This window comes from Halichoerus grypus, chromosome X (genome assembly GCF_964656455.1).
Source record: "Halichoerus grypus chromosome X, mHalGry1.hap1.1, whole genome shotgun sequence".
NCBI lineage: Eukaryota > Metazoa > Chordata > Mammalia > Carnivora > Phocidae > Halichoerus > Halichoerus grypus.
This window is the reverse complement of record NC_135727.1, coordinates 111842477-111870255: the sequence shown is the minus strand read 5'-3', so window position 1 is coordinate 111870255 and position 27779 is coordinate 111842477. Positions and strand designations below refer to the sequence as shown.

General features: G+C 38.0%; 1 protein-coding gene and 1 non-coding gene across 3 annotated transcripts in view; both read left to right on the top strand.

Annotated features, from left to right (window-relative positions):
• The window catches only part of POLA1 (DNA polymerase alpha 1, catalytic subunit), a 290758-nt gene that overhangs the window by 36106 nt on the left and 226873 nt on the right, over positions 1–27779 (top strand). For both annotated transcript variants that reach the window (XM_078065178.1, XM_078065179.1), the window contains exons 17-26: positions 1574–1635; positions 3732–3821; positions 6900–7016; positions 8475–8650; positions 11067–11196; positions 11682–11801; positions 12857–12956; positions 14729–14853; positions 20817–20966; positions 21375–21497. In XM_078065178.1, coding sequence (XP_077921304.1) covers positions 1574–1635; positions 3732–3821; positions 6900–7016; positions 8475–8650; positions 11067–11196; positions 11682–11801; positions 12857–12956; positions 14729–14853; positions 20817–20966; positions 21375–21497 — 1193 coding nt within the window. The remainder of the gene's footprint in view (positions 1–1573; positions 1636–3731; positions 3822–6899; positions 7017–8474; positions 8651–11066; positions 11197–11681; positions 11802–12856; positions 12957–14728; positions 14854–20816; positions 20967–21374; positions 21498–27779) is intronic.
• On the top strand, positions 14014–14143 carry LOC118539340 (small Cajal body-specific RNA 24). The gene has a single exon (XR_004919127.1).

Sequence of the window (27779 nt, the reverse complement as noted above, 5' to 3'; positions counted from 1 at the left end):
CCTCTTGTCTTTTTGATAATAGCAATTCTGACAGGTGTGAGGTGATATCCCCATGTGGTTTTGATTTGCATTTCTTTGATAATTGTGATGTTGACCACTTTATTTTTTTTTAAAGATTTTATTTATTTATTTGACAGAGAGAGACACAGCGAGAGAGGGAACATAAGCAGGGGGAGCGGGAGAGGGAGAAGTAGGCTTCCCGTGGAGCGGGGAGCCCGATGTAGGGCTCGATCCCAGAACCCTGGGATCATGACCTGAGCCAAAGGCAGACGCTTAACAACTGAGCCACCCAGGCGCCCCCACTTTTTTTTTTTAAAGATTTTATTTATTTATTTGACACAGAGAGAGAGACAGTGAGAGAGGGAACACAAGTAGGGGGAGTGGGAGAGGGAGAAGCAGACTCCCCACTGAGCAGGGAGCCCGATGGTGGGGCTTGATCCCAGGACCCTGGGATCATGACCTGAGCCGAAGGCAGACGCTTAACGATTGAGCCACCCAGGCTCCCCTTACGTTGACCACTTTTTCATGTACCTATTGGCTATCTGTATGTCTTCTTTGGAAAAATGTCTATTCAGAGCCTTTGCCCGTTTTTTTTTAAAGTAGGCTTCATGCCCACTGTGGGGCTTGAACTCACCACCCTGAGATCAAGAGTCACTTGTTCTACTAACTGAGCCAGCCAGGTGGCCCCAGCCTTTGCCCAATTTTAAATTGGATTGTTTGTTTTATTGCTATCAAGTTACAGGAGTTCTTTGTATATTTTGGGTATTAACCTTTTATCACATATATGATTTGCAAATATTTTCTCCCATTTGTTAGGTTGCCTTTTCATTCAGTTGATGGTTTCCTTTGCTCTGCAAGAGCTTTTTATTGTGATGTAGTCCTACTTGATTATTTTTGCTTGTGATGCCTTTCCTTTTGGTGTCAAATCCAAAAAGTCATCACCAAGACCAATGTCAGGGAGCTTACTGCTCATTTTCTTCTAAGAGTTTTATGGTTTCAAGTCCTTATATTCAAGTCTTCAGTGCATTTTCACTTAGTTTTTGTGTATGGTGTAAGATTGTGGTCCAGTTTCATTCTTTTATATGTGGCTGTCCAGTTTTCCCATCACCATTTAGTAAAGAGACTGTCCTTTTCCCATTGTATAGTCATACCTCCTTTGTCATAAATTAATTGATCATATATGCATGCATTAATTTCTGGGCTCTCTGTTTTGTTCCATTGATCTAGATGTCTATTTTTATCCCAGTACCATACTGTTTTGATTACTGCAGCTTTGGAGTATAGTTTTAAATCAGGGAGCGTGACACCTCCTGCTTTGTTCTTCTTTCCCAAGATTGCTTGGGCTACCTGGGGTCTTTGTGGTTCCATAATGAATTTTAGGATTGTTTGTTCTGGCTTTTCTTTTGAGGTCCAACAACATGACCGATGGAAATACTTGAACTCTTAACTTTTTAGAGATTAGGGGGTATTTGTTTATATTTATGACAGTTTACATTTGGAAACGTGTGGCATATGTGTACTTGAAATTGGACTAAGACGGTGATGGGATCTTTATTTTTTTTTCTTCTTACAGTTGTATCTAAACCAAAGGACTGTATTTTTCCATATACTTTCAAAGAAGACATTAAGGAAAAGGTAAAGAACTCATCATTTATTCCTTTTAAATATGAAGCATCTATTTAGAAAAAGAAAAGGAGGATGGTGTGGATTAGTAGAATAGGCTATTTTATATGTTAATTTATTAGATCTCTTCTTGCTAGATTGGACTGTGGCATTAATCCATTCAAAATGTGTTAGAAAGATGAAAGTAGAAACATCATTTAACAATGATTTGCCACCTGAAAATAATGTGATTCTATATCTTATTAGTAGGTGGATAGGCTCAAATCCTCCTTCAGATAGCTTTCCAAAATGCATGATCATGTGATTACTGTTTTGATGCAATGTGTTTTTTTTATTTATTTTTTATTTTTTTAAAAAGTATTTTATTTATTTATTTGACAGAGAGATAGAAAGCACAAGCAGGCAGAGAGGCAGGCAGAGGGAGAGGGAGAAGCAGACTCCCCACTGAGCAGGGAGCCCAACGTGGGGCTCCATCCCAGGACCCTGGGATCATGACCTGAGCCGAAGGCAGACGCTTAACCGACTGAGCCACCCAGGCGCCCCTGTTTTGATGCAATGTTAGGTAGAGCTCCTTCCCCCATCCTCCAGCTTGAAGAAAGCCAAGTGAAGTTGGGAATACTGGATAATAAAGGGGACACATATTGGAAAGGTCGATATGGGCTGGCCAGAATTGATCAGCGATCTCTCAACTGTCAGTATACTCCATGGAGAAGTTTTCATGGGTCCTTAATAAAATAGGGGGTGGAAAAAAATAGTGTAATGTAGTGAGTTTGTCACAAGGTAAATGTATTCAATGTAAAGAATTTGTTTTTTGGAGAGTATGTTTCTTTTGTGAAATGTTTGTGCTCATAAATTTGTGGGTTGGTTTTGTTTTTTTAATATCCTCAGTTGACAAAATTTTAGCAAACTTGTCAGGTTCCACTTATTTTAAGTTGGCTTGAGAAGTCCAGCAGTCTGGGGGTACTGTTGGATCATGCTGTTATTTGTGAAGTGCTCTGAATTACCTGTCCAAGTAAAATGATCTCAGAAAATTCTTTTAGAGTCAAACTGATATTTGTAGCCAAGTTAGTTGTAGAAAACACATAGCTATCAACTTGCATTTTAAGAGAGTCTTAATAAGAGTGGATCTTTTGAATACCTTTTTTATGTTCAGTAATCCAAGTAGAAGCCTTTTGAATGAAGATAGGTTTTATTTATACTTAAGACGCCTATAATTCTTAAATGTATGTTTGTTTTCAGTCTAGTTTCTTATTTATGGGTTCTTACACCATTCTTGGAGATTAGTCTATGCAATCCTTGGGATTTCTTTATGTGGTAAATACATAAACAACAAAGTTACCAGGGATTATACAGGAAAGTAAGTAATGTTTTTGACAGGTACTCGGATTCATATGCTTGTTCATATGTGTCCAGATGTCCAAGTGTGTCCCTGTGGAGGGACATGTCTGCACTTCATGGTGCTCAGCATTTAAAGTTTTGCTTTATTGGGGCGCCTGGGTGGCTCAGTTGTTAAGCGTCTGCCTTCAGCTTAGGTCATGGTCCCAGGGTCCTGGGATCAAGCCCCACATCGGGCTCCCTGCTCCGCGGGAAGCCTGCTTCTCCCTCTCCCACTCCCCCTGCTTGTGTTCCCTCTCTCGCTGTGTCTATCAAATAAATAAATGAATAAATCTTTAAAAAAATAAAGTTTTGCTTTATTTACACACTTATTACTAGAATGAGCTCCTCAGAGACTTTGGGCAATTATTACTGTGAAACCTAGAATCAGCAATTTCATTGCTTCATTTAGTTTTGAAATGGATGGATTCTTTGTGGTTTTTTAAAATTTTATTTGTTTATTCTGAGAGAGAGAGAGAGAGAGAGCATACACATGACCGAGGGGGAGAAGGAGAAGGAGAAGCAGGGAGAGGGAGAGGCTACAAATATCAGCCCCAATGCCCAATGCAGGGCTCGATCCCAGGATCCGAAGGCAGATGCTTAACCGACTGAGCCACCCAGGCGCCCCTGGATGGATTCTTTTAATTCTAAGAAATCGAACCCTGCTTGAACAAGGAGCCAAGTATAGTACTTAAAAGTAAAGAGTAAGTGACTGGTATGTTTTTATCTAACAGAATGTGAAGGTTGAGATTGCTGCAACAGAAAGAACATTGCTAGGTTTTTTCCTCGCCAAAGTTCACAAAATTGATCCTGATATCATTGTGGTGAGTAGATGTCTCATCATGCCATGGGGGAAGCTCTTCATTCCTTATTGGTTCTTTTCAGTACTTATGAGAATCTTGCAGAGAACCTTTTTTTTTAATCTAGGTAAAATTGGTATATAATATGATGTAAGTTTCAGGTGTATAGTATTATAATTTGACATCTGTATACACTACAAAGTGATGGCCACCAAGAGTCTTGTTACCATCAGTCACCACCATACCCTTCACTTTTTTGCCCACCCCCCAAGCCCCTTTCACTCTGGTAATTAGCAGTCTGTTCTCTATCAGTGAGTTTGTTTTTGTGTAGTTTTGTTTGTTCATTTGTTTTTTTAGATTCCACATTTGAGTGAAATCATACGGTATTTGTGTTTCTCCATCTGACTTACTTCACTTAACCCTCAAGGTCCATTCATATTGTTGCAAAAAGCATGATTTCATTCTTCTTTATGGCTGAGTATATTCCATTGTGTGTGCGTGTACCACATCCTCTTTATCCATTCATCCATTGATGGATAGTTTAGGTTGTTTTGATATCTTGGCTATTATAAATGAACATAGGGCTACATATATCTTTTCAAATTAGTGTTTTCGCATTCATATAAATACCCAAAGGGGAATAGCTGAATCATATTGTAGATTTATTCTTAATTTTTTGAGGAAAAAAAATTTTTTTGAGGCATCTCCAAACTGATTTCTGTAGTGGCTACACCAGTTTACATTTCCACCAACAGTAGGAGAGTTCCTTTTTCTCCACATCCTCTCCACTTGTTATTTCTTGTCCTTTTGATAATAGCCATTCTAATAGGTGTTGAGGTGATTTTGGTTTGCATTTCCCTCATACTTAGTGACGTTGAACATCTTTTCATGTGCCCATTGGCCATCTGTATGTCTTCTTTGGGAAAATGTCTGTTCAGGTCCTCTGCCCATTTTTTAACTGGGTTGGTTTTTTTTTTTTTTTTTATTGTTCAGTTTATGAGTTCTTTATATATTTTTTGAATCTTCAGAGAAGAAATGACCTTATGGACTGGTGGGAATTGCTATAGTTTCTGCTAACAGAAAGGGGGAAAAAAGAGCCAGCCCACTATAAAGTAGTTATTTTCCTCTAAGAGAAAAGCAACTCATGTTATTGTTGAAGTTTAGGATATTCCAGTTATTTCCACTTTAGAGACCAGTTAACTTGTGTTAACTGTTGGTTTCTCTAAAATTTTGGATTAGTGGTCCAGCTGTATAGTGGTCATAGGAGCTAATTCCCTTGATTTGGTGTCAGTCTCCAAAGTGTAAGTATTTTAATTTTATGAGCTCAGTGGTTCTTTTTTTAAAAAGTAATCTCTACAGCCCAATGTGGGGCTTGAACTTCCAATCCCAAGATCAAGAGTTGCATGTTCTACCGACTGAGCCAGGCAGGTGCCCCGAGCTCAATGGATGACCTATTCTTTGAGAGGTCAGGGCTAGGAATTTTTTTCCTCTTCATAACCAAGCATATTCCCACTAGATAGGAAGAGTAATAATTCATTGAATTATGTTTGCCCTGGTTTTTAAGAGTTATAAAGCAACATTTTGCTTTATGTTTCCTCTGGCTTTGGTTTATAGGCTCTTTGATATGATTTCTTCCTTTTTTTTCAGTTAATGGATCAAATTATGTTGTGCTTTTGATTGTTTTGGAGGAAAGTAGGATATAAATTTATGTATAGCAAAAATGTGTGCTATATATTTCTCCACATTCACTTTTTGCTCTTGGACACCTTTCTTGACCAGGGTGTGGCCAGAGTACCTAGAGCCTGTAGGTTGTTATCAAGTGTCTCTGCACCCGCTTCTCTTCCAGTATTCTAGGTATTATATATTTTGTTGTACATCTTGAAAGCACCAGGAAGATTTTGTCCACATGCTCTGCTTTGGTGCTCTGGCTCAGAACTAGGTCCTCACCCAGTTTTCCCTAGTAGTCTCTCTCGGGCCCCAGGGAGATGTCATGGTGCCTAGGATAGCTGGCCTGCCTTAGGGTGTTAGAGCCAAGTCTGTGTGTGAGAAATCCAAACTGATCTGGTGTAAGAGAGAATCCTGACACTGGTGTGAGTCCCTAATCCCAGGAATGATAATTTGGAAATGAGACTTCCTTGTGTCCTTGGGTTTCTTAATTAATTAATTAATTAATTAATTTATTTTTTGTTGGGTTTCTTAATTTAATAGACAAAACTGCCATGAATATATAGTGGTACACATTTTTAATTAAAATTAGTAGGAAATAAATCTGTTTATTGATCTGATTTATTTTAAGCTTCATCTAGTTTTTTAATAAACATAGTGAACCATATTATTCACATGATGGAAATTACCATTATAGACATGGAAAATTTGGTTGAGTTTTTATTTTATTTTTAAGTAGGCTCCATGCCCAGCGTGGAGCCCAATGTGGTGCTTGAACTCACGACCCTGAGATCAAGATCTGAGCCGAAATCAAGAGTCAGGTGCTTAACCGACTAAGCCACCAGGTGCCCGTAGTTGCATTTTTGAGATAATTTCTACTTGGTATAGTTTTGTTTCCTAATTTGAACTATTGCCTGGTATTGTGTAGTTTGTTATACATTAAGAGTCTAAATCAGTAGTGTTTGAACTCAGTTCTTTAAGAAGAAAGTAGATGCAGTTCCTGAGTTTTCTAAGAAGTCTGTATAAACTGTTACAGAACACAGGCAGATTCTCAGTTTTTAAGGAATTAAAATGGAATTACTTGAACACAGCTTTTACTGATCATGAAAAAGTATGGGACATAAAAATTTGCATTTGCCTCCGAGACTGTGAGGCATGAGCTGAAAATTAAAAGACATCATATGAACCTTGCATCAATTAGGATGAAATAAAGTTTATTCCAGCAATCTGCTTAGCAGCTTTGTTAATGTCAAGGCTAATGAATGCTGCTGATGAATACATTCCTGAAGAAGAAAGGACCCCAATCGGAGGTAAGCTCATGATGCCTTCAATTAGAGACCAGAAAAAGAAAGGGCAAAGAAATTCTGTGCATATGAAGATAAATCCTCTAATTTGTGTTTGTTATAATGTTATTGGCTGCCTTCTTTTTCTGACTAGGGTCATAATATTTATGGATTTGAACTGGAAGTGCTCCTGCAGAGAATTAATGTGTGCAAAGTTCCTCACTGGTCCAAGATAGGTCGACTGAAGCGATCCAACATGCCAAAGCTTGGGGTAAAAATAGTTTTCAAAATCTTACTTCTTGACTTCGCTTCTTTATATGGAGAGTAGCTACCTGGGAACACACTGTGCTTCTTTGACTAAGAATTGGTTGTCTTGTAATAGGACATTTTAACTTTGGCACTAAACATCTTTTCCTTTGAATGCAACATTTTATTGGTTGAAGCCTCTGGTAGTTATTTAAAATCAGCTCTTAGAATCTAGAGATGGTACGTACATGTTACCTCCACTTCGGTGTTACCGATGCTGTAGCCCTTAGAGCAGAGTTGCAGGGCTCAGAGATCAGTAAGTGTTATCATTCAGGACTCAGAGGGGAAGGAAGAGTGGGAGGGAGCTGACGTTGAATGTGTAAGGCAGCCACGGGCTAAGTGTCTGCACAGTAGTTGCCTGTCACAGCAACTCCAGTTTCGCTATGCTTCTCACAGGGGTGACAGAACTTGTTCAAGGTTGTAGGGCTAGTCTGGGGAAGAACTGAGGTTTTGAACCTGGCCTGTCTTGACTCTTTTAAAGCCTATGTATTTTTCATTCTACCTGCTTGTTTTCACTTAGGTTTTGGTGGTTTTTGTATGAAGCCACCTTCATTTCCTAAGCATGAGAGTGCTCATTGCTTGAAATCTTATTTTACTTAAAGCTTACAACTAAAATGGGCATGTTGCCTCATCAGAAAACTTAGGAATCTGGACCTTTTATGATACTCTTCAGTAGATTCTGCTGTTGCCGATTGGAGTTGGAGCCAGTGCTCTTGCTTCTTTTCCTGTTTTTACCTTTAAGGTGATAGAGCTGTTATTAACCTTCATCCCAGTGCTTGATTTACTAACTCCTTACCCCTTCGTGGTTTTCTTTATATGGCATCTTCTGAGTGAGGTCTACCATGACTACCCTATTTAAGGTGCAGCCCCCCTAAATTCCCGTTTTCCTCACCTGTTCTACTTTTTCTCTTTTCCGTATGTTTATTGTCTCCTGAAACTATATAGTTTCTTGCTTTTGATGTCCGTTTTTTGTTGTATATTTCAGATGAGATCAGGAATCTTTTCTGTTTTGCTCACTGCTATATCCCCAGTGCTAGAGCAGTGTCAGCTACATAGTGAACATTCAGAAATATTTTTTTAAAGATTTTATTTATTTACTTGACAGAGAGAGAAAGGAGGGGGGAAAGTAAGGGGAGTAGCAGAGGAAGAGGGAGAAGCAGGCTCTCTATCTGAGCAGGGAGCCTGATGCGGGGCTCGATCTCAGGACCCGGGGACCATGACCTGAGCCGAAGGCAGACGCTTAACGGACGGAGCCACTCAGGCGCCCCATACATTCAGAAATATTTGAGGGATGGCTGACTGAGTGGTGAATGGGAGATTGAGTTTCCCCATTGTAATTCTGGGCTAGCTTCAAAGCGAATTAGAACAGAATGTTCCCAATGTCTGCTCGTCCATGGGATTTGCTTTTTGTCCTCCCCTGTAGGGCAGGAGTGGATTTGGTGAAAGAAATGCTACCTGTGGCCGAATGATCTGTGATGTGGAAATTTCAGCAAAGGAATTGATTCGTTGTAAAAGCTACCATTTGTCTGAACTTGTTCAACAAATCCTGAGAACTGAAAGGGTTGTAATCCCAATGGAAAATGTACGAAACATGTACAGGTATGATCCTGGGTGCTTTGGAGTTTGTCTGTCTTGAAATGAGCAACAGCAGGAGGCCAGCATCGCCTTCAGGCTGGAGGGACCAGGAGTGTGTGGGGTTCTGGAGGGGAACTGCCTTCATGTCAGCACCAGCATCTCTGTTACTTTAATAAATTATTTTGCCTCTTGAATTATTTTAATTTTATCAGTGTATCTCCATCTCCTTTACTCATCCTAACCTCATCTAGATGTTTCCTAAGAGCAGTTTGGAAATTGATGTGATAGTGAGGTTTCCTTCAGGAGATAGTGTAAATCTTTTGGAAATAGAAAAACTGAGAAATCACTATGTAGAGATATTGCTTGATTATTTCTTTTTTCCATCTTTCTTGGAGTAAAATTGACAAATAGAAATTGTATATATTTAAGGTATACAAACTGATGTTTGATAAATGTATACATTGTAAAATAATCAACATAAGCTGATTAACATATCCATCACCTCACATGGTTACTATTTCTTTTTGTCGTTACAGTACTTTATTTTTTTATTTTTTTATTTTTTTTATTTATTTTTTTTGTCGTTACAGTACTTTAGATTTACCCTCTCAGCAAATTTCAAGTATGTGGTACAGTATTGTTAACTGTAGTTACATTGCTATATATTAGACCTCCAGAACTTAACTCATTTTGTACAACTGAACCTTTGTGCTTGATTATTTCCTAAACAGAGTTTCTTTTACTCCTCTTGCCACTTACTCTTTCCTGCCCATTCCTCCCAAGGCCTTGGACTGCTTCTCTTTCTGACTGTGCTCTTTCTAGGTGATCTCATCGAGTCTCAGGAATTTCAATACCATGTGGTGCTGATGCCTCCTGCTTGGGTATCTTTAGCTTAGATCTCTCCTTTGAATTCCAGACTCCTGTATCCACCTGCCTGTTTTACTTGATGTCTAATATGAACCTCCAACCTGACTTGTTCAGAAGCTCAGCTCCTGATCTTTTCCCCTAGGCTCCTCTTATAGTTTCTCCTTAAGAGTGGCACTCTTATTTTTCCAGTACTCCTAGAAATCTCCAAAGTCATGTTTGGCCCAAAACCTTTGAGGCTTCCATGATTCCTCTTTCTGATAGATAGCTCATGTTTGAGCCATCACAGAATCCTGTCAGCTTTATCTTCAAAATATGTCTAGATTTGACCACTTCTTTTCTCCTCCATTGAACCCATCCTGGTCCACACTACCCTGCTCTTTCCCCTGGAGTAATGAGTCATATGTCAGCCTCTTTGTTGGTCTCTCTGCTTTTGCCCTTGACTCCTTGCTGTCTGTTTTCAACCCAGGAACCAGGGTTATCTTGCTAAAGTTAAGTCAGATACTGCACTCTGGTCAAAATCTTCCAGTGACTGTTTCATTTAGAGTAAAAACCAGAGTTCTTACTCTGACTTACAAGGTCCTAGACAGTGTGTATCTCTGCCTTTAACTCTGTCCTCCTGCACTCTCCATCATTCTCTCTGTTCCAGCCACAGTCTCCTTTCTGGTCCTGGAAATGCCAGATTTGTGCTCAGCTCAGAGCCTTTGAATGTGCTGTTCTGTTTGCCTGGATGCTCTTCCCTCAGATATCCATTCACAAGGATTGCCTCCTCACCTCTTCCAGTTCTTTTTTTTTTTTTTTAAGATTTTATTTAGTTATTTGAGAGAGAGAAAAAGAGACAGACACACAGAGCACAAGCAGAGGGAGTGGCAGGCAGAAGGAGAGGGGGAAGCAGACTCCCCGCTGAGCAAGGAGCCCGATGTGGGGTTCGACGCGGGGCTCGATCCCAGGACTGTGAGATCATGACCTGAGCCAAAGGCGGATGCTTAGTCGAATGAGCCACCCAGGCGCCCCTCGGTTCTTTATTCTCTGTGAACTCTTCCCTGGTTCCCTAACTAAAATTTCAGTCTCTGCTCCTGATACTTAATATTTCCTTTGCTTCTTAATTTTTTTCTTTAACACTGAACATTATATAACCTACCATATATATGTATTTTAATTTATACTCTGTCTCCCCCCTGAGGACATAAGCCCCATGAGGACAGGTATTTTGTCTTTTGGTTACAGCCAGCATCTAGAACTATGCCTGGCACATACCCAGCATGTAACACATACTTATTAGATGGAATGAATAAAAGGATTTAGGTAGTTTTCAGGTCGTAGTTAACGCATAATTTTACTTTGTATTTATGGGATTTTTTTGTGTGCGTGTTTTGGAGAAGGGCATTGGGATCAATGACATGAATGAATTCATGGTTTCATACCAGCCTTATTTTAAATTGTTTCCAAAGCCAAGGTGCCATTGCTCTGAAGTTACTCATACCAAAATTTTTTTGTAGTATTTTATGAAGTTCTGATTATAGTCATTGTTTCTTTTAATTACTTGATTCTGTTTCATTCTTACTTTTCTGTACAGTGAATCTTCTCATCTGTTGTACCTGTTGGAACACACCTGGAAAGATGCCAGGTTCATTTTGCAGATCATGTGTGAGCTAAATGTTCTTCCATTAGCATTGCAGATCACTAACATCGCTGGGAACATTATGGTAAATTTAACTTAGAAAGGGGGAAAAAGCATTTCCTGTTGGATTCAGTGTTTGCTTGGGGTAGTTGTTATATGATAATGAGTCTAAATGCATGCTTATAAAATGAGTAACTTGTATTCTGGAAGCTGGTTTTCTTTTGTGAAATGAACTGGCTGCGAGAAGGGGAGGAAAGCCAGGTGCAGTATGTTGAAATTTTGGGTGAACATAAGGATCATCTCTAACATCTGGATGTGTCTGATGTGTGGAATGGTCTATTTGGGAGTAAAGAAATAGCCCAAGTAGTGTCAGTATTTTAAGCTTTCTTTGTCTCTTTTTAAGTATAATGCTGAAAGAAAACGTTAGAATGAATTTTGTACCTTCTTATTTTTAAAGCAGCCCTTATTAGGAAGAATGATTATGGAGGAGGTGCTTTGATTAAATTTACCACCTTAAAGTTGCTTTTGTTACAGTTTTGAGCTCAAATTTAAAAAAATTCTATTTAATAGTCTAGGACGCTGATGGGTGGACGATCCGAGCGTAATGAGTTCTTGTTGCTTCATGCGTTTTATGAAAACAACTATATTGTGCCTGACAAGCAGATTTTCAGAAAGCCTCAGCAAAAACTGGTGGGTTCAAAACTGCATAGTATTTTGCCTTTTTTTTTTTTTTTAACCTCCCCTCCTTTTATTACCTAGATAGCTCTTTCTGCTGTGATAACTTCTGCTTCCAAAATAATTAATCTCCTGTATTCTGTAGAAACCATGTCAGATTCATTCTGTTTTGTTTGTGTGGTGATTTCCTTCTTCACTTTTTTCTGTGTAGGTAAAAATTATTTGTGAAATATGAATTTCTTGAAGGGCGGTATTAAGTCTCTGATGGGTGACCATACTAGGAAAGTGTTTTGCCATCTTAGCTGTATCCAAAGTTAGATACCAGTTAAACCTTTTATTTCCTTAAATGCATGAGCCTTTATTTTTTGTTGCTTTGTTGCATTTTTATATGCTAGTAGGATCAGGTCACCACAATCAGTTTTCTGAAGTGGCTTCCATGACATTGGAACTAAAACTTAGCTACCGTTTTTGTCATCATTGATAGCAGTTGACTCAAAGGGGGGAATTTAATGTTAAGACGGTTCAAATTCTTGTATTTGTTTTATGTACATTATCAAAATTGACTTCTGAGGTATTGAATATTGGTTATTAATAAACTACTTGGGGGTGAATTTTCAGTACACGGACACTTATTTTAAGGTGTCCATGATAATGGGAATAATGATCATATCTGTAAAATATTTAATATTTCTACATCATGATTGTTAGAGTAATGAATTTAAGAGGGCTCTTTTACTGTCTTAGATTTTACATAATATGAAGCATTGTATTTTTAGTATCCATTGATTTAAAAAATAAAAGATTCTGTGAATTCAGAAATATTTTAAAGTAGAATTTACATATTTATTAACTCTGGGATATAGTGTTTTGGTAACTCCCATGCTTGGCATTCATTTGGGTTTGTGAACATATTACAGTAACTGTCGTTCCCCATAGGTAGGACCACTAGCTAAAACTAAAGAATGTTTGTTAGAATTGTGTACTGCAGTTGGAAAAGGGGGAATCATAAAACTTCTTATTTAGTTAATCAGTTGCTGGCTGGTGAAGTTAACCTTTCCATTTAATATTAGGGAGATGAAGATGAAGACATAGATGGAGAGGCCAATAAATACAAGAAAGGACGTAAGAAAGCAGCTTATGCTGGAGGCTTGGTATTGGACCCTAAAGCTGGTAAGGCTGCGCAGCAGGTGGATTTGCCCCTGGTGTTAAGGAATTTTTTAATGCAGACCTAGGCTTGAGAAACTGCAAGATCTGAATTGTATTTTGTAGGTTAGCAAATAGGTCTTGTTATGACCTTATTTTTGTCTTCTGTTCATGTGAAAATCTTGTTGGCCAGTCACCTGACATGAATTAATATGAATCTTTTTTATTTTTTTGCTGTGTTCCAAGAAAGCTTTGTTTATGGATATTGAAATTTAAATTTTGTATAATTTTCATGTATCATGAGATACTCTGTTTTTAAAAATATTTTTCAACCATTTAAAGATGTAAACACTATTCTTGGCTCATGTGTGGTACAAAAAGAGGAGGGGGTAGGCTGAATTTGTTCTGCGCATAGTTTGCCAACACCTAGTCCAGTACATAGCTATTTGTCTGGTGGTAGGAGCACCTCTCTCTCCTCCCATCTATTGTAGAGGGTGGGCTCTGCCTCTGCCTGAGCTGCCAGGACTAGTTCATTTGCACAGCAGAGTTCAAGAAAGTACAGACAGTAACCACCAAATTGAACTTTAACAGCAGAGTACTCCCCCTTGTCGTTAATGGCAAAGAAAATGTTTTGTGGTACACAGCTAGAAAGGATCTTTTTTTTTAACCCTCTTCCCTATTTTTAAGAGTACAATTAAGTAGTGTTTAGTATATTTACATTGTTGTACAGGAATAATGTGAATTTTATCAGGTAACTTGAGCTCTGAGTAGGAGACATTTTTGACAAAAGTGATTTATTATTAGTTGTATTGAAACAGATCAATAGTCCTTTGGTGTTAGATAGATCTGGGCTTAAATTCTGCCTTCCTCTTGAACCTTTGTAAGCTTCACTTTCCTCTTCTGTAAAATGGAAATAGGAATAATATCTACTCTTGAAATTAATATAGCACTGTATGTTAACTACACTAGAATTTTAAAAAAAGAGTATCTACCACACAGGGACTTAAGGAACAAAGTGATTGTTTAGTATAGTGCCTGACACAGAGTATGCTATCAATATTTGTTGTTTTTATTTTCTTAATAGTGGACATTTATTTTTACTCAGTTTCTTCTTAAGGTGAAGATAACTCTTTATAAATGTCCTAGAGAAATATAGTAGCTTTCTGTTCACCCTTTGCAAGTAAAAAGGGTGGATCGTTCCACTACTGACATTTATATATATACATCTCTTGTCTGATTTTAACACCATTTGTGTACAGGTGAGTGGGCTTCCCATTTTATTCTTAGAAAGTATGATGGTAAAAAAAAATATATAACTACTCACTGGTGTGGATCACTAAACATTTTGGGGGTCGAGGTGGCAGGGTAGGTGGGAGGGAACACTTGCCTGAAGGAGAATTTTACAACATTTTTTTGAAATGGATATGACACCTATCTGAAGTAATTGATAGGAGAAGGTGTTTGCCCATCATAATGGTGTACTTGGGGCCTGCTGTGGAAAGGATCGTTCGTTGTAGTTGGTTTCAACATAAGACACATTCTTTTCTTTCCTCTTCTTTTGTGACTTGAGTTTTTACTCAAATACAAGGCATTTTTATGGAGTGATAGTGGACGACTTTTTTTTCTTTGGTATAACTCGCCGCTTTGGATAGTGTATCCTTTCTCATATACTTCATTCTACAGTACTTCTAATGTTATGTTTTGACAAATCTCCTTTTTTTAACCCCCCCTTTTTTTTTACCCTTTTCCCATCTGCTTTTTTTAAAAAGACTTTTTGTAATATGGCTTTTTTGTTGCAGGTTTTTATGATAAGTTTATTTTGCTCCTGGACTTCAATAGTTTGTATCCTTCCATCATTCAGGAATTCAACATTTGTTTTACAACAGTGCAAAGAGTTGCTTCAGAGACACACAAAATTACAGAGGTTTGTATTCAATTGGGGGCCCTTTAAATTGAAATTAGAAGCAGTGCTTAAAGAAGGAAGAGAGCCAGAGGGGTTAGCATTCTTGTTTTTCCTTTTAACGATATAATTTGTCCTTTCTTAGTGGTCTAAAGGGTCAAAAGTGATCAAAAAAGGGAGAGGGTTGAGTAGATGGAAACTCACAGTGGTTCTATACGTTTTTATTTCACAGTTTTATTGAGATGTAATTCACATACATTTCATGCGTTTAAGGTATACAATTTAATGGCTTTTAGTGCAGTCACTGAATTTTCAACCTTCACCACAGTCAGTTTGAGGGCATTTTCATTACTCTTCAAAGAAACCCTACCTTTTAGCTGTACCCTCCCTCTGTCCCTCCATTCCTCCCAGACCTCAGCAACCACTAATTTTTCTGCCTTTATAGATTTGTATATTTTGGACATTTCTTGTAAATGGAATCATATGTGACCTTTTGTGTCTGGCTTATTTCACTTAGCATATTGTTTTGGCTTTTTTTTTTCAAATTTTTATTTAAGTTCTCGTTAACATATGGTGTAATGTTGGTTTCAGGAATAGAATTTAGTGATTCATCACTTACATATAACACCCAGTGCTCAGCACAAGTTAATACCCATCACCCATTTAGCCCAGCCACTGCCCACCTCCCCTCCAGCAACCCTCAGTTTGTTCTCTATAGTTAAGAGTCTGTTTTCTGGGGACGCCTGGGTGGCTCAGTCGGTTAAGCGGCTGCCTTCGGCTCAGGTCATGATCCCAGGGTCCTGGGATCAAGCCCCGCATCGGGCTCCCTGCTCGGCAGAGAGCCTGCTTCTCCCTCTCCCTCTGTCTGCCGCTCTGCCTACTTGTGCTCTCTATCTCTGTTAAATAAATAAAAATCTTAAAAAAAAAAAAAAAAGAGTCTGTTTTCTGGTTTGCCCCTCTTTCCCCCCCATGTTCATCTGTTTTGTTTCTTAAATTCTACATATGAGTGAAATCATATGGTATTTGTCTTTCTCTGACTAATTTCACTTAACATAATACACTCTAGCTCCATCCATGTTGTTGCAACTGGCAAGATTTCATTCTTTTGATGGTTGAATAATATTCTGTTGCGTATGTATACCACATCCTCTTTATCCATCCATCAGTCAATGGGCATTTGGGCTCTTTCCATAGTTTGGCTATTGTTGACAATGCTGCTATAAACATCAGGGTGTATGTGCCCCTTTGAATGAGTATTTGTGTATCCTTTGGGTAAGTACTTAGTAAGTGCAATTGCTGGGTTATAGGGTAGTTCTATTTTTAACTTTTTGAGGAACCTCCATACTGTTTTCCAGAGTAGCTGTACCTGTTTAGCATACTGTTTTCAAGATTCGTCTGTGTTGTGCATGTATTAGTACTACATTCCTACTTGTTGCTAAATAATTCACTGTACAAGTCTTTTATTAAATTTATTCCTAAATATTTCATTCTTTTTGATGCTATTTTAAGTGGAACTTTTATTTTTGGATTATTCATTGCTAGTGTATTGAAATATAACTGATTTTTGTATATTGATCTTATATGCTGCAACCTTGCTGAAGTCATTTGTCACTTCTAGTATTTTTGTGGATTCCTTAGCATTTTCTACATATAGTATCCTGTTATCTGAAAATAGAGGTAGTTTTAATTCTTCCTTTATGATCTGGATGCCTTATATTTTTTCTTTTTTTGCGGTGGGAGGGGGGTACTCTAACTGCCGTGCCTGGAACCTTCAGTACAATACTGAATAGAATTGGGAAGAGCAGACACCCTTGACTTGTTCCTGGTCTTAGGGGGAAAGCATCCAGTCTTTATTTCACCATTAAGTATGATGTTAACTGGGGGTTTTCCATAGATGGTGTTTATCAGATTGAGGACGTTCCCTTCTGTTCCCAGTTTGTTGCATGTTTTTTATCATGAAAGGGTGTTGGATTCTGTCAACCACTTTTTCTTTATATATTGAGATGATCATGTACTTTATAATCCTTTATTCTTTTAATATGGTAAATTATATTGATTTTCGTGTGTTGAACCAACCTGTGTTCCTGGGATAAGTTCCACTTGTTCTTGGTGTATAATCCTTTTTGTATGTTTCTGGTTTTAGTTTGCTAGTATTTTGTTGAAGAGTTTTTTGCTTGTATTCATAAGGGCTTTTGGTGTATAGTTTTCTTGTTATGTCTTTGCCTGGTTTTGGTATTTTGGCCTCACAGAATGAGTTGGGAAGTGTTCCCTCCTCTTCTGTTTTTTTGGAAAATTTGTGAAGGATTCATGTTAATTCTGCTTTAAATATTTGGTAGAATTCACTAGTGAAATTACCTGGTCTTAAAGCTTGTCCTTTTTTTGATTTCCATTTCAATCTTTGTTATAGGTCTATTCAGATTTTTTTATTTCTCCTTGAGTCCATTTTGGTAGTTTGTGTCTTTCTAGGAATTTTTCCGTTTCATGTAAGATTATCTAATTTATTGGCATAAAATTGTTCATAGTATTCCCTTATAACTGTTTCTTTAAGGTCATTAGTAATATCCCTCTTTTATTCTTGATTTTAGTAATTTGAGTCATTTTTTTGTCCGTGCAGCTAAAAGTTTGTCAGTTTTGCTGATCTTTGCAAAGAAGGAACTTTGGTTTTGTTCATTTTTCTCTATCTCCTATATTTCCATTCTTATCTTTATTACTTCTTTCTTTCTGCTTTCTTTGTTTTAGTTGACCTTTAATTTTCTACCTTCTTAAGGTGGAAAGTTAGGTTACTGATTTGAGATCTTTTCTGTTAATATAGATATTTATAGTTATATATTTCCCTGCAAGTATTGTGTTAGTTTCATCCTGTTAGTTTTGGTATGTCACTCAGACCTTTATTATCAGGCCCCTCTCCCATCAATCAACCATTGATCTGACTTCTATCACCATCACTTAGTTTTGCTTATTCTAGAACTTCATATAAGTGGAGCAATACAGTATGTACTCTTGTGTCTGGCTTTTTGGTTCAACACAATGTTTTTGAGATTCATCCATGTTGTTGCATCCATGTTGTTGCATGTCAGTAGTTCTTTCCTTTGTATTGCTGAGAAGTATTTCACACTTTATCTGATTTCCTGAGATGAGCATTTGGATTTTCAGTGTTTAGTTAATATTTTTTTAAAGATTGATTTATTTATTTATTTTAGAGAGAGCAAGAGAGAGCAAGCGAGTGGGGGGAAGAGTAGAGGGAGAGAATCTTCAAGCAGACTTCCTGCTGAGCTCAGAGCCCGACATGGGGCTTGATTCCCACGACCCATGAAAGATCATGACCTGAGCTGAAATCAGGTGTCAGACCCTTAACTGACTGAGCCGCCCAAGTGTCCCATTGAGTTTAACTTTTTTTTTTTTTTTTTTATTTTTTTTTTTTATTTTTTAAAGATTTTATTTATTTATTTGAGAGAGAGAGCACATGAGAGGGGGAGGGTCAGAGGGAGAAGCAGACTCCCCGCTGAGCAGGGAGCCCGATGCGGGACTCGATCCCGGGACTCCAGGACCATGACCTGAGCCGAAGGCAGTGGCTTAACCAACTGAGCCACCCAGGCGCCCCGAGTTTAACTTTTATTAATAAAGCTGTAAACATTCTTGTTCATATCTTTTTGTGGACATGGGCTTTCATTTTGGGGGATAAATACCTAGGGAGTGAATTTGCTAGTTTGTATGGGAAGTGTATATTTAACCTGAAAAGAAACTGCCAAATTATTTTCCTAAGTAGTTATAACCGTGTTACGCGCTCCCAACTAGGCATGAATTTGAGTCATTCCACATCATCTCCAACACTTGCTATTTTTATTCTTTTAAATTCTATATTTTAAATTCTTCTAAATTTTGGCCATGCAAACCTTTGTTACTGATTGAACTCACTAAACAGCCTTTTTTAAAAAGAATCTTTTTGAATTATTTCACATGGATTTAATCTAACCAGTGATTAGTCAACAGTTTTATGTAGGACTTAATAACTTAATGTGTGGTTCTTCATGTATAAAGCTTATATAATTGACTGCCGGTAGGGAGTTTGATTAGATGTGGTTGTCCCTTAGTAAAAGATGTAAAGTATATGTTATCTCTGTATATTTTTCTCTGGTTCTTTGTACATGTGGCAGAAGATGTCTGTTTGCCCTCTTGCTCCTGATTTTACATGTCTTTTAATTCTCACTACATGCTTTGGGAGCTGTTTTCCAGCCCTAGTTCTGTCTTCCTAGAAGAGAGAATCTTAAAGGCTTCCTTAGGCCAGTGACCACACCTGGTTCCATCAACTGTGACCACAGGAGTGGGTTTACAGAGTACAAATACAGCTGCTAAGGATGGGCCTTTCTGTGGGACTAGAGGATAATTTAAAAGAGAAGGTATTGGGTAGACATCCCCAAAAGGTTGTGACTACATTGGATAAATGATATTCAGTGGGCTCTGTCCTGCTACTGTGTCAGCCTTGTGATAATTGTCATGATCCAGCCTCCTCCATCCCCCTCCACTGTTTTGTTTATTTGAGCTTTCCAGTTTGGATTCTGGGTATATAATAGAATCATTTGAGATGACCTTAAAGGTCATCTAAGAAATACTATACATGTAGCCAGTTTATAGGTTCTGTATCATTTTTCTGTGTAGTACCTCATTTGGTCTTCAAAGTAGCTAGTGCCACATAGCTAGTGGTGGGAGAGGTGGGCATGGATTGTAAATTTCCTGACTCCAGATCCTTTCAGTTAACTTTTTGTCTCATCTCTCTAGTTGTTATAAATAAATTGGAATGTGTACCAAGATCTCTTTAATAGGTTTGCTATCATCATCTGCTATATTGGAAAACAATAGGTCCCTGTTACTATTGTAAGATTGTTCATTTGAAAATATTGATCTTTATAAAATCAGATACTTTGTAAAGGCTGGGTTATCAAATGGCATTGAGTTGACATGCTTGAAGGCAAGAGGTTTATTTTTAATTCTGAACCTTTGAAGGGGCAAATATGCCTGGTTTTTTCCTTTGTGGCCTGTTAATAGAATTAATGGAGGCTTCAGAAAAATGGTCTAATGCTTTCCCTGCTTTTTCCTTCTGTAAATTTTAATATAAGAAGACTGCTGGTTACTTTTCTAAAATGTTGCTATTCTTTTACCAATTGCAAGGCAATTTACAGATAAAAGGTACTACATAGATGCTAAGGAATTGGTATATAAATTTTTGGAAATTTCATAGACTTTTTAAATATGAGATCCAAATTCCTAAAAGAAATTTGCTGATTTAGTATTTAGGGTTTTAGTTTTTAGTCTAAAACATTCACAATAATTGCCATAATTCTCCATAGTTGTAAAAGTTTTATGGCATTTTGTTTGAGAGTACATTTGACTAAAACTATAGTTGGGGTGCATTTTTTTTTTAAATCCTAGAGGTCTCAGTGTTTTGTTTTGTTTTGTTTTTTTTTAAAGATTTTATTTATTTATTTGACAGACAGCGAGAGAGGGAACACAAGCAGGGGGAGTGGGAGAGGGAGAAGCAGGCTTCCTATGGAGCAGGGAGCCCGATGTGGGGCTCGATCCCAGGACCCTGGGATCATGACCTGAGCCGAAGGCAGACGCTTAACAACTGAGCCACCCAGGCACCCTTCAGTGTTTTTATTTTAAAAACAATTTCTCTAAACATGTTGCTCCCCAATCTTGTTGAAGAGAGGAGTATATATAAAAATTGATCCCTTTAAATGATATCTACATTAATCAATAACGAGAGGGGTGGAGATACTGGGAATGAGGTTGATCGAAGTGGGAGAAGAGGCCAGTGTTGACTTGTTCTCAGCTTTTTCTTCTCCCACCCATGTGTTGTTGACCTATACTTAAGCAGGAAAGTAGCTTTTCAAGATTTAATCATAACGTAAAGTTCCACAAAGTATTATTTTAGAAATTTGTTTTATGAAAGTTTGATTTGTCTGAAATTTCTGTTGTGTGTTCATCAGGATGGAGAACAAGAACAGATCCCTGAGCTGCCAGACCCAAACTTAGAAATGGGCATTTTGCCCAGAGAGATCCGGAAGCTGGTAGAGAGAAGAAAACAAGTCAAACAGCTAATGAAACAGCAGGATTTAAATCCAGACCTTGTTCTTCAGGTATATCTTTTCAATAAGAGACATCTCAGTGACAGTCTTAGCTTTCAGACTTTGATTATCTAGGAGGATTTAAACATGATGCTATGGGCAATTACATGGGCTTATTTTAAGTTTGTGGGCAGCAAACCATTCAAAAACAGTAGAATGCCTCAGAATGGAAGACACCTCTGTCTGCAAAGCTGTATCTGAACAAAATCTTTCTGACTTCTGGGAGCTTTGGAGTCTGTGTTTACTTGCTTCTAGAAGGTCAGGGAATCATGGATCTGGGAGGATGGGTTGAGTGTGTTGACAGTTTTTTTTTTTTCAGGGATATTGAGGGTTTCTCCTCATTGGTGATATAAAAAGACATCTAATTTAATGATTAAACATCTAAAATATTGTTGTCTTTTGTCTTTGTGTGGCCTGCAGTATGACATTCGACAGAAGGCTTTGAAGCTCACAGCAAACAGTATGTATGGCTGCCTGGGATTTTCCTACAGCAGATTTTATGCCAAACCACTGGCTGCTTTGGTGACATACAAAGGAAGGGAGGTAAATGGTATAACATCTCTAAAAATGAGATTTTTTTTTTTTTAACTCTGACATGTTATAATGTGGGAGAGTCAAGTTTGTTACCTAGTTATATAGCTTCAAATGCCCCTTCTTAGGACAAATTCGAGACAGATAGTTTTTTTTAAGTAAGGATTTGTTCATTCCTCCATTGAGAGAGAGTATTGAGCATCTACTCTATACCAGGCATTGTTATGGGGGTAGAGTGTTGAGCAAGACCTATAAGATGCCCCTGCATCATGAGGGTCACATTCTATGTAGAGCAGGGGGTGTAGAGTGGCATGTGGTGGGGACATGGGATGGGGAGAGGGTAGTTTGGGAAAATAGACTGTAAATAAGTGAATAAACAAATATAAAAATTAAGAGAACATGATAGAAGTAAATGTTATTCAGATAATTAAAACAGGGTGGTGGGCTAGTTTAATGTTAAGATGGCTAGTTTAGATTGGTCAGGGAAGGGTTCTTTAGGAGGTAACAGGAATGAGAGCAAAGTGACATAAGGGAGCTATTTTGGTTGCTGATTTTATTAGGTTGGAGTGTGAGGGAAAGGAAGAAATCAAGGAGCATGCCTCCATTTTAGTCCTATAGCTGGTTAGCTTATGGAGCCATATACTAAAATGGAGAAATCTGGGAGAGAGGGATTAGGAGTTCTGTTTTGGCTTTGAGATTTGTAATAGATCTCTAGGCATATTAAGTAGGCAGTTGGATGTAGAAGTCCATAATTCCAGGAATAGATGAGTAGTGGAGTTATGGATTGAGAGTTATTGGCTTTAGAAAGATGAGCCGGATACCAATCAGATTTGAGATACTGTCACTTTGGAAACACTATAAGCTTTACCTGCTTTAGCCCAACATGCGTGGGTTTTTCTTAATTTGTAAAAGAATAGTTATGTTAAATACTAAATTCCATTTCACTCCAGTAAAGTATTGATTGCTGTCAGTAGATTTGAGACTACTCAGTCTTAAGGAGATAATTCATGGTTATGGGCAGAATGCTCATTTTGAGGGTGTGAACTCAGAATCCTATCACGTAGGGGTTGGCAAAACTATGGCCCATGGGCCAAATCCAGACAGCCATCTATTTTTGTAAATAAAGTTTTATTGGAACACCCCCATACTTATTTGTGTTTTGTCAGTGGCTGCTTTAGCATTACAATAGCAGAATTGGGTAGTCAGGGTTGAGACTTGCATGGCCTGCAAAGCCTAAAATATTAGCCATCTGGCCCTTTTCAGAAAACATGTTTCCTGACCCCTCCTTTAGAGTCTAGACCAGCACTCTGGTGGACCTTGAGGTGGTGAAAATGTTCTCTATGTAATACAGTAGGCCCAGGTGGCTAGTGAGCATTTGCTATCTGGCTAGTGTTGACTTGCGGAGGAACTGGATTTTGAGTTTTATTTAATTATAATTAAAATAAATTAAACTATTATTATCCACATGTGGCTAGTGGCTCCTGTATTGGTCAGTGGCGATCTGGCTGGCATGAAACAAACAGGAGGTACAGAGCCACTCTTCCTTTGACAGCCCTGTCTCACAGACTTGGCTTAGGGCACAGTGAGGAAGGGCAAAACATGTATTAAACACCAGCAATATATGAGAAGCTTCCAGATGAATTACATCATTAAAACCCCATAAGAATTCATTGATACGGTTCATAACATTCCCATTTTGCAGATGTGGAAGCTAAGACTCAAAGAAGTGAAGTATAACAAGTGACTGTTTTGAGGGCGCCTGGGTGGCTCAGTTGTTGAGCAACTGCCTTCAGCTCAGGTCATGGTCCCAGGGTCCTGGGATCGAGTCCCATATCGGGCTCTCTGTTCCGCGGGAGGCCTGCTTCTCCCTCTCCCACTCCCCCTTGCTTGTGTTCCCTCTCTCACTGTGTCTCTCTCTGTCAAATAAATAAATAAAATCTTTAAAAAAAAAAAAACAAAAAACAAGTGACTGTTTTGAATTGGAATCCATGTTTTCCTGATTGTAAGGCTTCTCCCATGGTAGGGTTGTCTGTCCCATCTCACCATGTCTTTCATGTCTGTGCTTCTGCTTTATATTCTACCTCTTAGTCCTTGAAGGACGTCTTTTTCGATACTCATCTCAAGACACAAGCCCTTTTTACATGGGAAGATACAGGTATTTTAGGGGCTTGTTGAAGTGAGGGAAGGACGTTTTCAGTTTCTTAGGCTAAGTTTACTTTAAAATTATTTAAATTTTATTTCTGTGTATGTATCCAGTGGCTTCTGATAGAATACCATCTTATTTTTGTATTAGGAAATGCACTCACTATGCCCCAACTGGGTGATAATACATGGGTTGACTATTGAGATTGGATCAAGGTTACTCTTAAGTTTCTCATGAGAGGCAATAGTTGACAATTTACTCCCTTGGAGAGTGCCTCTTGCTGTTGGGAAATCCCTGTTGTTACATTTTCTGCATTGGCTCAGAAATCCACAAGCTTAAAAGGGCACTGTTGATAATGATAAGCCCCAAATTTGTCCAGCGATCTCCCCCACTCCCCTAATCCATTGTATTTTAAGGGCAATATTTTTGTTTAGTTTGATCTTTAATAGGGTCTTTAAACTCAATTTTAATTTTTCTTTTGTATAAAATATAGCAGTAACAAATCTTAATAAACTATAAAAAAACCGCTCTGCTCTCTCCATTAAAAAAACAGAGTTTCAAACAAATCTAGAAATAATCATATGTGATTTAAATTCTTGGTTTCTCCTTTCCCTCTTGTCTCATTCCCCTTTGCTCCTTCTCACAAATAAAAAAATATAACAACTGCGGAAAGTTGGCCTTGAAAGTAATGTGAGGTTAATGAGAAATAATAATTACACAGTTGCTCCCTGGAAATCTTATTCTAGAAGAAGATTCAAAGCTACCTACAGAAATTATTTCCTAAAATAAAACTGATTGTTAAAGTATTGGTGATAATTATTAGCACTGGTGGATAGAAATATTCTCTGTGGTAATTGGTCTTTGGGTTTACTAGCATTTTCCATATATACTATTAGGCCTTTGTGATTTCAAACGTTTCTTGATTATTAAAGAGGTAGGAGGGGTGAAGTGTAAAATGAGAGCCAGTTGGCTGAGATTTGGAATACCTTTGTAACTTATCACACTTTTTTTTTTTTTAAAGATTTTATTTATTTATTTGACAGAGAGCGAGCAAGAGCAGGAACACAAACAGGGGGAGCGGGAGAGGGAGACGCAGGCTTCCCGCCGAGCAGGGAGCCCGATGTGGGGCTCGATCCCAGAACTCTGGGATCATGACCTGAGCCGAAGGCAGCCACTTAACCGACTGAGCCACTCAGGCGCCCCTCACACTTGTCTTTTTTGTAAGAAGATGGAATGGACGAAATAATACAGTAACCTGAAGATCTTCGAAGTTGTTTGCTTTTCAAGTCCTTGTAGGATAAATTAGATTAAGGTTCAAGTGGAAATGAATGAGGAAACCTGGTAGCATGTCATCTGAAAAGATTATAAAATTTTACATTTGAATATGGATTAATACCCAGTCTGGGGAGGCTGTAAGCCCCCTTCCTTTCTTGTTTTTAAGTCTGTTTTGTGTATGCTCAGTTTTGTTGGAATCATGCAGGTTTGGCTCTGGTGACCTAATAATTTCTGTAATCAAATGTATTATGGCTGCTAGAGTACTCAGGATAATTACTAATTGTACTTTCATAAACAGGTTTATAATAAAAATGCTAATAGATGTGTCAAATGGACATCAATATTGTCTTTTCCCAGGTGTGATCTTTCACACTTTAAACTCTTCTATGATTTTTAATTGCTCGGTTGTAGAGGAATTAGTTAATGGTTAAAGAATTGTTTGAGGGACCTCATAGTGTGCAAGTTATTTAAAAATAATGAAGTCAGTGTTTACAGAGAAGTAATAGAAACTTTATAGACACTCGAAAGTGAATCCGTATAAATATCACCTGTATTTGTGTTTGTTCTCTATGTATAGAGAGACATAAGAAAAGATACTGGGCAAGTTGATAGCACTAAGTGGACTTAGATTTTAAACCAACGAGACTCGTTTGTCAAGTGACTGGTGTGGTAATTGAAGTGATTGTTCACTAGATGGCGATAGACACCCTGAGATCATTAATCAATTAAGGGTTTTATTCTGTGAACAATAGTGAAGGCCATTTAGTGACACAAATCTGTCCAAATTTTCGACTTTGATTAATTTTGAAACAGTTAAAGGCTAACACTGGACCAAAGGATTGTAATAGTCTAATCTATTTGGTGTTTAAAATGATGATTTTTTTTTGAACTGTAAGTTTTTATTGATACGAACAATCACTGAATGTGTCATAGCAAGCAAATTCTTCTATCACATAGCTAAATTCATACATCTGGCCATGAGGCTATAGTACATAATTCACTCAGTCACAGTATCAGGCTAATCTAAAGAGAATTGAAATGATTTTGGTATATAATTTCACCCCTTTGGGTTTTTTTTAAAGGGATTTTAAACTTACTCTTAACTTACACGTGTACTCATTGCATAATCCTTAGTGTAATGGTAATATTTGTCTTTATGGAATAATTAGTACTGCACTTTGTTATTTCTGTGCTCTTGATAAAACGATTTTTGGTCTGGATCTCTGGTTGCATTTTAAAGTGAATATATGCTCTCGGGGCGCCTGGGTGGCTCAGTCGTTAAGCGGCTGCCTTCGGCTCAGGTCATGATCCCAGGGTCCTGGGATCGAGCCCCGCATCGGGCTCCCTGCTCGGCGGGAAGCCTGCTTCTCCCTCTCCCTCTGTCTGCCGCTCTGCCTACTTACGCTCTCTCTCTATCTCTGTTAAATAATAAATAAAAAATCTTAAAAATAAATAAATAAATAAATAAAGTGAATATATGCTCTCTTAGTTGGATGTAGAGCCCATGTGTTGTTAGTTTCTCACCCGGTAGGCTGACAAGAGTCTTTGCCAACCAGTTGTAGATTGCCTAGCTTTCAGTGGTGTTTGGAGCTGAAATTTGTGCACTTAGAAAATGTATCCAAATCATTGCATGAAAACATTGCAGTCTGGGCGAGCCTTCCTGGGACTCTTTTGGCATTGTGGCTAGCACCTGTCAGAAGCCCTTCGAATGGCCCCCGGGAACAGAGGGCTTTAGCCTTGTTGGTGTCCATGGTGAAAGAGAATGAGTGCATATGGAGAATCTTATAATTAAGTGCTAAGGGAGACTTTCATCTTTATCTGGAAATAAGAGAAAATTTCACTTTTCCAATCTTTTTTCTTAAAAAGTGTAGTTTTTTTAAAGATAATTAAAAGCAGTAAAATATAGAGACATCTAAAGACTGATTCCTCCCATCCTTTCTCATTTCATTCTCTTCTTCAAAGGTAACTGCTCTCTCGGGGTTCGTATTGTGCTTTTTCCCCGCGGTTTTTTGCTTTTACAACAAACGTTTATCTATACCTGTGGTGCATTAAAAATTTTTACCATTTATGTGTCATGCTATACATATTTTTTTTGCTGTTTGCTGAAAAAAAAAGTAGAGCGGGGGAAAAGTAGGGGAAAAACCCTACTACATATTCTACTTTTTAAGTATATCCATGTTGATGCATTTTTAGATTTGATTTACTCATGTTACCTCTTGTATGATATTTCACTGGATCAGTAGAGCACAGTGGATTTTTTTGTTCTCCCATTGTCCATGTTTTTAGGTTTCCAAGTATTCCCTGTAGTTTTTTCCCTTGATAAACAGTGCTACAGTACGGTGTCACAGGTGCAAGAGTTTCTGTCCTATATTACCAAGAGTGAAATCTGCACATCCACAAGCACTCTGTGACACTTTATTGGTAATAGCAATCATTTAATTTATCACAGCAGCTAATTTTTTCAAATAGCTAAATTCATATCTGTGTCCGTAGGACCACTGAACTTGATTCCCTCAGTCACAGTATCTGAGGTTATTCTGAAGAGAATCGGAAATGATTTTGACATGCAGTTTTGCCTCTTCGAATTTGTTGTTTCTTTTTCTATTGAGGGATTTTAAATTCACTATAAACTTGTAAACATACTCCTTGCGTAATCCTTAGTGTTCCATATCCTTGCCAGCACTTGTTTTTCTCAGAATTTTTAGTTTTCTCCAGATGAGTGTGAAATGGTATCTCATAGTGCTTTTAATTTGCATTTCTGGATTATTAGATAAGTTGAGCATCTTTTCATTTGTTTGAACTCTTTGGTTTGCCTGACTTGCCTATATGTGTATATATGGCCCCTTTCTTTGGCTCTTCTGTCTCTTGCTAGTTCT